Below are 11,397 nucleotides of genomic sequence, written 5' to 3' on the forward strand. Positions count from 1 at the left end.
ATAAATTTCACTAACAATAGACCCTCTATTCACAGTAGTCGTTGGACACCTAGCTGTGACCGTCAGTGTCACAGATCAGGCTAATTTTCTACATCTATATTTATGATTTAATCAGAGTTTGAGTTTGTCAGTAAAGAGGTGAAATGGAGTTATATATGCGTTCGCAACTCTATTGGCCTGACCGCAAACCACATCCCAGGTCAGACGGCCGTTAAATCTTGGAGAATTTTGAGTTTGACAGGAACTGTTCAGAAGATGAATGACTTTCTTAAATAGACAACTGACACTAACTAAACTGTGAACATCAGATTCTCTGATGTCGGGGCGACAAGATAATATAACTTCAGTAGCGATCAGACACCCATGGATATCCCCACGGACGACCTAAAATACGCCACTCTAACTGGCAAACTCAACACTCGCCTACTTGACACGTCTTACTAACAATAAGGACAGTTGAAGCGTTCAACACCACTCACAATGGATCTTGAATGTTCCAACTGTAAACAGACATATCTAAGTTGACTCAAAACACAGGTGTTCTCTCTCACATTCAAATTCATTATATAGAGAGGTTGGTTTCAGTAAGTCAGAGAAAATGGGATAACGGAGGACTGAGGCGTCTTGAAGTGATGAGAAAACGGACTCAAAATAAAAGCAGAGGTACATGTTTTGTGGGCTATTGAGCGTAATATGAATCATTTGATTTTGGCGTTAACTGACGTGTACGACCGTGGTCGTTACACCAGCACCAAGCTACATTGTACATCCAATACAACATGTATACAGAGAGCACATTGTGAGTTTCCTTTCCCCTTCCCATCCTGAGTGCAAACAAACATCCCATAACCCCACAATAAAACACAAACGTTACGTTAGAAGCTGGTACGGTGCAGCCTATCTGACTGGGAAGTTAGCTTCTAACACCTTTTAAGGATATATATATATATATATATATATATATATATATATATATATATATATATATTTATCCAAGATACTATATATATATATATATATATATATATATATATATATATATATATATATATATATATATATATATATATATATATGGGCATATCAGGCAAAACTTGTCCCAATATTTTTGACAAATCCCGGTCGTGGTAATATCCCAACATAAACGGGTCTTGTGTTAGTAAACAAGAGGCAGACAGCAGTACTTTTACTTACTTTTATCCTCCCTCTTCATCTCTAAATAACACCAATATCACAACCATGGAAGCTGAAACACTTCCAAAACAGCAAACAGCCAGCAGTAAAGTAGATATGTGTAGTGTGTGTGGTGTTAATAAGGCCAAGTACAGGTGTCCAGCGTGTACTGTGAGGTCATGTTCCCTCTCCTGTGTCAAGACTCATAAGAGGTGCGAGGGCTGTAATGGTGTCCGGGACAGAGCTGCTATGGTGCTCAAGGATGACATGGATAACCTCAGTCTCCTCAGTGACTACAGGTGAGTCAGTCGGAAAAATTATTATCCTGTACAGGTGTTAGGGAAATAATAATATACGGGGTAAAATTGCAGATTACAGCACCCAAAGAATCTGAAAAAAGGTATTGCGTTTACACACTGTTCATTCCTACCACTAATCTATTATCATATTCGAATAAGACGTCTAATTATAAGATAATTTTCATCTATTACATTACAGGCGGAAATGTATAATCACGGAGATAGCTTTTCCCCCCAAAATTCTATTTTCTTCCATTAACCTCCCGCCATTATCGTCTGCCTCTCACCCTACACTGCGTGTCTCTCGCGTCTCCTTCATAAATCATGACTCGCATGCGTACCCGTACACGTCACGAGGCCAATCAAAAGCGTTTTTGCTTTTGGAACCAATTAAAATGGTTTTGGGTTTAATTCAGAGTATATTTGGCCCAATCAAAATCAAGTTTTATTTTGGGTCTCTCATATTTTGAAATTCACGTTCAGTTCCGACCATGGAAGTCTGCGATGGATGTCACTTAAAGTATATGGAGCTGATTGCGAGTTTTTGGAAAAAAAGGTAGAAACTATAGCATTTTTTCGATCGAATGGTGTTCTTCCAACCTCAGTAAAGTGTACTAAGAGCAAGACGGAATGTAAATATCGCAAAGACCAACATATGTGGCGTTGTGTAAGAATCCCAGAATGCAACGACGAACAAGAACCAGGCCAATAAGGTAAGAGATGATTCCATCATATGGTGAGAGTCAGTTAAGTTAGGTTAGGTTAAGTTTTTGTTTTTCTAGTGTTTTTTTTTTTTTAGTCGCTTAGCCACTTTTTTTCGGAAAACATCTAACGAAAAAAAAAACGGCTAATTTCCGCCAAAAATGAAGGTCATATTCGGTCTAAACACACACAAATACACTAGAAATATATATTTTTTACTTGCTAAAAGTGAACGGTGTGACAATGCAAATTTACCCAAAAAAAATTATGATGGTTTTTATGCGATTTGTTCACATCTGATATTTGTTTTTATCGGAAATCACTCATTTTGGATTTATCCTCCTCCACCCCCTCTAACAATAATGGGGAAAGTGTGGGAGTTCTGGGTGTGGGGGAGAGCCAAAACGAATGATTTGTGGTAGAAGCGAATTCTAAAATTGTTCTAATCACATCAAGAAAACACCAGAACACATTATGCAACAGAAAATCTGTTATTTACAAAAAGTAGAAATAATAGTTCTATTGACTTTGTGTTCTGAATTCCCGGTATTCTGTGCTTACTGACTTATACAATACAGGTGCTCCCCGACTTACGACGGGGTTAGGGACCCAAATCCAGGTCATAAGTCCGACATGGTCGTAAGTCCGACATAGATAGAAAAATAAAATAAAAATTAAAAATCTACAATGAAATACAGTACCCTAAACGTAATAAATAATGAGGAATGGATTCAGTACAGTAAAAGTAATAAATAATGAGGAATGGATACAGTGTGACTGAGCACTTACCTTAAATGTAGTCAGCTGAATGCACACAGGGCCCCCATAATTTTATATTTACAGGATACATGGAGACTATATTAATTGGAAGAAGCAGAAGAGGAGACAGGGCTGGGTGGGTCATCAATGCCCCTTTCTTCAGACAGGTTTATGTGCTGTGGAAACTTGCTGGTTGAAGGTATTGGATCATCTTGAGGGAGTGAAGAGGTAGCACTGGTGGGGCGTGAGGAGACAGCACGGGGGACTTCTTGAAATAGATGTCCAATTTAGACTGCACAGTTTACTTTTTCTTTTCATTATAAATTTCTCTGTAGCAAGCAAGTGCATCTTGGATCATTCTGTCAACTTTGGCATAACGCTCATAATTTTGATCCATGCCATCAAACATTTGCATTGCTTTATTAATTGTAGCAAATGCCTCTGCCATATGTTTCACTGAAAACTTTTTGGGGGTGCAGGTTCTTCTTCTACATTTTGTCTCTCTTCTTCCTCTGCAATTTTCTGTGCATCTAATTCAGTAAGATCCTCGTTACTGAGTTCTTCTGCTACACTTTCAACCAACTGTCCAACATCTTCATTATCAATTTCTAACTCTAGCTGTTTACCTAACTCCACTATCTTGTTACTAATATCCGAAATAACTTCATTTTCATTAAATCCTTTGAAACTGTTCACATATCTTTTCAGGATTTTCTTCCATATTCCATTCATGCAATGTTTTGTAACCTGATTCCATGCTACACTAATGTTCTTTATACATGACAAAATGTTGTACTCCTTCCAAAACTCTCTGAGCGTTTTCTCACCTTCAATAGCAGCAACAGCCTGAGCGAAGGTCGTGCGTAAATAATACGCTTTAAAGGCAGCAATAGCACCTTGATCCATGGGTTGGATGATAGAGGTGGTGTTAGGTGGAATGTACACTACCTTAACATCAGGGTGCATGTCGTCCAGGTGTGGTGGGTGTCCCGGAGCATTATCCAAAATCAGTAAAATTGTGAATGGAATCTGTTGTTGCAGACAATACTCCTTGGCTCGTGGAATGAAACAAGTCATGAACCAATCCTCAAACAGTGCTAGGGTCATCCAGGCTCTCTTTTTACTGCAATAAAACACTGGCAGTGTGTGCTTGCTGACATGTTTAAAAGCCCTGGGGTTCTTTGAATGATAGATCATGAAGGGGTTTAGCTTGAAACCAGCAACATTCCCCCCCAACAGAAGTGTAATTCTGTCCTTGAATGCCTTGAATCCGGGCATTGTTTTCGCCTCTTTGGGGATGTATGTCCGCTCAGGCATGCGCTTCCACAATAATCCAGTCTCATCCACATTGAATATTTGCTCAGGCAAATAATTCCCTTCCACAATAACATCATCTAACTCCTCCTTAAAAGATTCGGCAGCACCAACATCGGCACTAGCTGCCTCTCCACTCACCTTAACATTATGTAGACTGTAGCCTTTTTTAAATCTATCAAACCACCCATGGCTTCCTGTAAAGGTTTGATCACATTCATCTCCTGCCTGCTCCTTCAGGCTTTGGGACAGGGTTCTTGCTTTAGCCTGTATGGTTAGAAGGCTTAAGGGTACACGCTTCTGTATCTGGTCTTCTATCCATATCACCAATAGTTTTTCCATATCGTGAATAGGACCTTGTCTTCTCTTTGATATTATAGTTCCCTTTATAGGTGTTGTTCCTTTCACTACTTCACGAATACGTTCCTTGTCCTTCAGAATAGTGGATATAGTCGAGTGAGAGAAACCTAGGTCGCGTGAGATTGTTGCTACTGTTTTCCATTCTCATGCTGTGTTATTATCTTCATTTTCATCTCAAAAGTAATTGCCTGTCTCCTTTTCCTTGGAACACCACCAGCACTCTCACTTTTACGCTTTCCAGTCATTATAAAGTCAATTAAATACGATAATAACGAAAGTTCACAGCGCGATCAGTATAAAATACGATAGCCAAACACCAACTAAGCGCTCCACTGAGTGAGTGTACCCACGAGGCAACCCGAGACGCGCCACCCTCTCGCCCGGGACGGAAACGTTTCGGTATAGAAAATGCGCGCTTCATTTGAAAATATTTTGGGTCACGGCGGTCGCAGTCGTATGTCCCGACGGACGTACGGTCAGAGCAGGTCATAAGTACCAATGGACGTAAGTCCAAGTGGTCGTAAGTCGGGGACTACCTGTACAACCAAACTAAACCTTACATAACCCCCTAGCCGGGGACTCCATCCCCAGACCCCCGGTGGCCGCTCCGAATCCCCAGACGCTATGTAATGACCCAGAGTCGCGTGGTTAACCTCCACGAGAATATAAATAGCCGTTACAGTATTTCTTACCTTACTCTGAGTCAGGGTCAGAGTCTGAGTCAGAGACCAAAATGCGTCGTGGGTTCCTCTGTTCTCGCTCCGATTGTGGAGGGTACGGAGGGCAATTTGTTGTTAGAAGGCGTGCTGGTGCAAATTCCTGGTATATTTCTTTATGAAGAGATATCTCGCTATCAATTTGCGACGGAAGTGTAATATAAGAAAATGATCATACAAAAAATAGTTCTATCAATTGAGTTTAGTGAATTTCCGGAATTTTGTGGTAGCTATTTTACTGCAATATTACCATATACATGTATGGTACTATACAGGTGAGTTATGGAAAACAATTAATATTTCCCTTATTTTATTTACATAATGGCCACCCACTAGAGGTGGCTATGCCAAGAAAGAAAGTCATTGTAGGATCCCTCTGATGTTCTTGATAGTCTTGTCAAGGGCTGTTTTGAAGACCAGTGCTGTTCTTGATTCCACAGCTGAGCTGGTAGACTGTTCCATAGATCTACCACCATCACTTGGGCTGATAGGCTCTGCCATAGGTCTACCAGGCTCTGTGTGAAGAAGTTTTTCCGTAGGGATAGGAACACTAAGAAAACATTAAATGTTAACTGACAACTTTCGGAAGTTTATATATTTAAAATAAATATTTTCTTATCTAAAAAAAATTAGATAAATTAACAAGGATTTACATAATGAGTGATATTGTTTTTGCATTTTTATTTTATTTTTATTTATTTATTTATTTTTTGCTGAGAACACAAAACTAAGTCAATGCTAGAACACCTTATTGACTGTTTACATGCTGTGTGTTGCCAAATACTGCTGTGTTATGCAGTACAATTTATCAGATGTGAGATGAACCAATCTGATCCTTGGAGGCTACCTATCCAAGGTTAGATTTAGGTTTAGGTTTGTTCATTTATCATTAATAAGTCATATAACATAACAGTATCTGGTAAGCTGTTCCTCTGTGAAAGCGTTACTTCGTACAGTATATATTAAATGCTGTTCAGGAGAAAATTGTCTAAATAACATTAAAAAATTTGCACATCATCATTTTTTAAATTGCTAAACTAAAATGGTACTGTACCTGTATTACAAATTTCTGTAAAATAGTTATCATCTAATATACAAAAAACGTTCAAAAGTTGCTGGTTGTTTTTGTGTGCAATATTTTGGGGAAGCAGTTTTACAAAGTACAGTAGTAATATTTATTCTGTGCTGAACCCTAAAAATTAATCCCACTGAACGACCCAGTTTATAATACCTGTTTTTTTTGTATATCCCTGAAAACTTCCAGTACTGTGTGTTCAACCAGCAAATATACAGTAAAGTACAGAAACACTTTATAAACTTTTTATTTTACCATTTCACCTTACTGACCGTTCGGGCATTTTACTCTTCAGTATGATGACGTCACTCTTTATATTTTATGTGGCTAAAACTAAATGATTTAATTCAGCTTTGAAGCAACCCCATACATGAGGGGTTAAAAGAGCTTAAACTATTATTCTCCTATACAGTAAACACTTGTTATTCGTGAATAGCATCTTCTACATCTAATGCACTACTGTATACCTATACCAAACAACCAACAAGCCGCGGCAGCACTCATCCCGTCTTTTAACTTATTTAATAATTCAACTTTCTTTGTAAGGATCATCACTGACTTCTGCCTTTTACATTTCACTCCACTAGCACTGACACTAGGTAGTCTTTTAGGGTCCATTTCACACAGAAACACTAAAGTTTTGAGAGTACAAGACGAGATGCTGCATCACAGACAATGGTTTAGCATGAACAGAGTGAGAGGAGATGCTGTGATCACTTGTCGTGACTCATTGCGCTGCAGGAAAAGGCTCGCAAGCTAAGCACCGTAGCCACCATCTGCTTGCCATGAATCGTCAAACTTGCGAATCACAAACCCGCATATGGCAAGGGTCTACAGTCAGTTCTGCTATAACGCGATAGTTGTGTTCTTGTAAAATATCGTGTTATAGAAAATCGCGTAATAGAAATAACAGGGCTTATGGAGAAAATAGGGTTAGGTGCAGATTACTACTCGAAATCGAAAAAAAAATAGTAGTTAGCCTAACACAAAGGATAGTACAGTCAAAATAAATGTTACATTCATATCTAATAATGAAATCACACAGTAAATGTAACACTTTACCTTGAAAAAATATGAATATAACTTGATGGGGGAGAAGGGTGATTTTGAGGTTGATAACATCGAGCTTCTCTTCAAGTGTTATATCCTTTCTTTTACTATCATCACCGGGAATTCGATCACCAGAACGCTTCTTGGAGATATTCTTCTTTACCATATTCACAGTTAATACCACAAAATTGGAGAAATAGTAAGCAAAAATCGCGTTACAGCAAACAAGCGTTCGCGTTATACAAATATCGTTCCTCTATTCATAAATCGCGTTAGAGCAAATTCGCGTTATCAAAACACGCGTTATAGCAGAACTCACTGTACTGTAGTTCTGGGTGACACCTGATGAGGAGTACTCACTAAACCTCTGACTTAAAACTTTGCTGGGAATCCACCCCAAAAAATTCTTTCCCGGGTATCCTAAGCATTTTATCTGCCTGAAACTTAACCCTGCACCTAGGATGATACATTTTATGAAAGATAAGCTAATCTACAGCCTTGTAAAATGTTACGCTGCATACCCGGTGCAGTACTGTATATAGAAACTGTGAGAGATAGAGAGATAATGCACTTAAATCTCACTAATATGTCAATGGTTGGAATCCTGCTTGACCCAGACACACATGGGGTGAGTGTTATCCAGTGTGACCTTCAGTACCAAACATCACAGGTTTCCTAGACCCCAGTTTCCTCCTGTACTAACACTGGATTGACCAAATGTTAGAACAGCTAATAAACTGATAAGCGATGAAATGATAAATAAAAAAATCACGGTGTAATAATAAAGTTTGATGCAAGGAAGTTGAGGAAGGTGGATATTGTAATAGAAAATGAACTTAATATAAATTATATAATACCTGTACACAGTAACAGACTGCACTGCTTTGTTTAATATGCATATTTGGTAGTTTTATGGATTGTAAACCTTCTCTACGGTATTTTAAAGATTACCGAGACCTTAATCAGTGTCAAGATTACAGTATTAATTAATGCTGTGTTTAATATTATGCTCTATAGTTCAAACTAAAGACACCTGGTAAACATGTACGGTACTGTAGTTTACATGAAAATAAAGTTGTGCATATTATATTTTTCCTTTATTTAGATATCTTAATTGGTTTATATTTTTGATGGGTTCCACACAAGTTGATTTACCATGGGCTCCGTACCCCTCTAGGACCAGTCCTGTACAATGTAACAATATTGTACTGTATTCTACATTTACTTGAAGAATGATATATATATATGTATGTGTATGTATATAATATATATATATGTATATGTATATACGCACACACACACACACACACACACACACACACACACATGATCAACACCTCAACCCATACCATGTGGCAGAGTCATGTTTGTTGAACAATAATTATATATATATGTATATATATATATATATATATATATATATATATATATATATATATATATATATATATATATATATATATATATATATATATATATATATATATTGTCTTATTTTAGACTGCTTGAGGAGATTGACAATAAGCTGGAGGATAATCTGAGGAACCCACTGAGGCGTCACGTGATGAGAAGCCTGAAAGATAAGCCGTCGTTGCCGCGCTTCCTCCACTGCCTGAAGAACGAGGCGTGGAACAGAGGCACCACACTAAAGTTCATGCCCAGCCACTTCACCAGCCGCCGGGAGAACACCACGCGGTACAACTTTAAGGAAGGAGTTATAAGGTTGGTACTGGGTGTGGTGATAGAATGAATACAGCACTCTGGGGCACTCATAGTCCACCCAGCTGGGAAACTGGAGGTGGTCGATTAGCAGTATTGACTATTATGCCTCCTTTTGTACCGAAGGCCTAGTAGCTATGTAATATGCTGTACCTACACTGTCTCGATTGGGCTGTCATGCCTATGGGACTCACTTGTACTTATAAGGATTCTAGTATGACTGATATTTTGCATATGACGTTCCCAAATCTGCTTTTGTATGTACTGTATTATCTTCGTTGTACATACAGGTTGTGTTGTATACTGTAATTAATCTCTGCACTAAGGGGGAGAACATTCTTTATGGTACTTCCCCAGAAATTATGAAGTGGGTAAATAAATAGATGGATAGGTAGACAGGTAGGTAGATAAATTGGTTAAGTGGATAGATAAGTTGGTAAATAAAAAGATGGATATGATTTTATGGAATACATAATACTGTACTGTACATCAGAGTAGCTGCATAAGGTTTCTTTGTAAGTTTTTATTAAATAATCGAACTAAATTATGTTACTTCCAATTATTAGTACTGTAATGCAATTGCCTTTTTTAATCTTAACTCTTTGTATACGGGGTCTCTTTTGGCATTAGTGAAACAACAGATTAAATCTGGTGTCCCATAGTGAAGGGGTTACCGGTAGTTACTATTGTACGTGGATTTAGATTATGCTGCTACTGCACTCAGGTTTTTTATGCTGGCTGTGTTTTTATTTATTCGTCTTTATTTTTTATTTTATTTATTTTATTTTCCCAGGTGGCACATTAGATGGGTGTTTCACCAAGCAGACGTGAGCTTCACAGACACCGGCGTGGACGAGAACACCCCCATCATTAAACTCCTCAACAGGTACCTAGAACCCAAAAATGACTTGAGCCCCGAAGACAATGAGAAATTAGAATATTACCAATCAGCATCTTACGGTAAGATTGCCGTGCTGATAAAAACCGACGTACCTGGTTCAGGGACGACCTTCCAGGAGCTATTCGTAAATAAGAGTCTTCGTCTGAACTTGGCGAACAAGACCGTCCTCGAGTATCCTGTCTTCTATGTGGTATTAAAAGACCACATCGACGCTTACTTGGATTACCAGCCCGAGGGTCACGACGATCTCTTCAGCGAATTACCCAAAGTGAAGGGCATGGCGACGCAGAAAAGTGACAGTTTAAGTTACTTTGATGCCACTAGTGATATGGAGGAAGGTTAACAGTTTACCCTAAAGAACAGTTTAATGTTATCCCATTATTGTTTCAACTTTAACTCTTTTGTGTTGTTTGTGGCATTTTCATTCACTTGGATATTTAAGGCTGTCAGTGCTTCATTATCATTACTGTACTGTACACTTCCAATGATTTAACCTGTAACATTCAAGTGGATTCATGTCTGTTCTTGCTGCTGTGAATGAAAACGTTATGACACGTCACAATACTGTAATTCTATTTAAGAGTATAATTTGATAATATTTTCGGGGTAATATAACTTGGTAGCGTTCATCTGAAGGTCAGGATTATATTACGCACTGCAACGGGAAATTATATTCTAGCCTGTGATCCAGAAACATATAATAATGAAAATTTCAAGGTTTGTAAAAATGCAAAATAAATTATACAGTATTCCTGGTGATGTGAATTTTGCCTCTCATGAATTACTGTAGCGTACATATTAACCTCTTCACTATGGTGACTCTGCTTTCGATATTTTACTTGGATAACACAGGCAATTTTATTCAGCAGAGAGAGAGACCCGTGCCGTACCTAAAGTTTCGCCCCCACAAACAAATTTATTTCACCCAAAATATTCTTAACCACAATAAAATGGGTGTCACTGAATGAAGCACTGTACTACACAGTCATGAGAAAAAATCCTGTCAGTACTCTGTTCCATCCATGAATCCTGAGACTTATGAACCCGAGACATCATTTATCCCTGGGCTCATAGATGGTGCACTGTGTGATGTCTCGGATTCACAGGTTCGTAAGTCTCAGGATTCATGGATGGGATGGACAACTGACAGGACTTCTTCCCTTGACTGTACAGTATGGTGAGGGTGAGAACTGTAACATGTTAAAAGAATTATGCAGCAGATGGTGAATAAGATTAAATACAGATGATGGCTTTAGTAAATGTTTATAAGATAAATACAGTACAGCTTAATGGTACTATGAAGATAATGGTATTATTATTTATTCATGT

At 38.2% G+C, this 11,397-nt stretch overlaps 1 protein-coding gene across 1 annotated transcript; it reads left to right on the forward strand.

Moving 5' to 3' along the window:
- Positions 1-1,145: 1,145 nt before the first annotated feature.
- LOC121862942 (box C/D snoRNA protein 1-like) lies at positions 1,146-10,819 on the forward strand. The gene is made up of 3 exons (XM_042361393.1): positions 1,146-1,472; positions 8,949-9,170; positions 9,961-10,819. Exons 1-3 carry the CDS (start codon positions 1,240-1,242, stop codon positions 10,409-10,411), a joined length of 906 nt encoding a protein of 301 aa, XP_042217327.1. The 5' UTR covers positions 1,146-1,239; the 3' UTR covers positions 10,412-10,819.
- Positions 10,820-11,397: the final 578 nt, after the last annotated feature.

Source organism: Homarus americanus, unplaced genomic scaffold, assembly GCF_018991925.1.
Source record: "Homarus americanus isolate GMGI-L3 unplaced genomic scaffold, GMGI_Hamer_2.0 scaffold24922, whole genome shotgun sequence".
Lineage (NCBI taxonomy): Eukaryota > Metazoa > Arthropoda > Malacostraca > Decapoda > Nephropidae > Homarus > Homarus americanus.

Coding starts and splice junctions, on each gene's coding strand:
- LOC121862942 (XM_042361393.1), top strand. CDS start 1,240: ATGGAAGCTGAAACACTTCCAAAACAGCAAACAGCCAGCAGTAAAGTA. Junction 1,473..8,948: donor AGTCTCCTCAGTGACTACAG/GTGAGTCAGTCG, acceptor GTCTTATTTTAG/ACTGCTTGAGGAGATTGACA. Junction 9,171..9,960: donor TTTAAGGAAGGAGTTATAAG/GTTGGTACTGGG, acceptor TTATTTTCCCAG/GTGGCACATTAGATGGGTGT.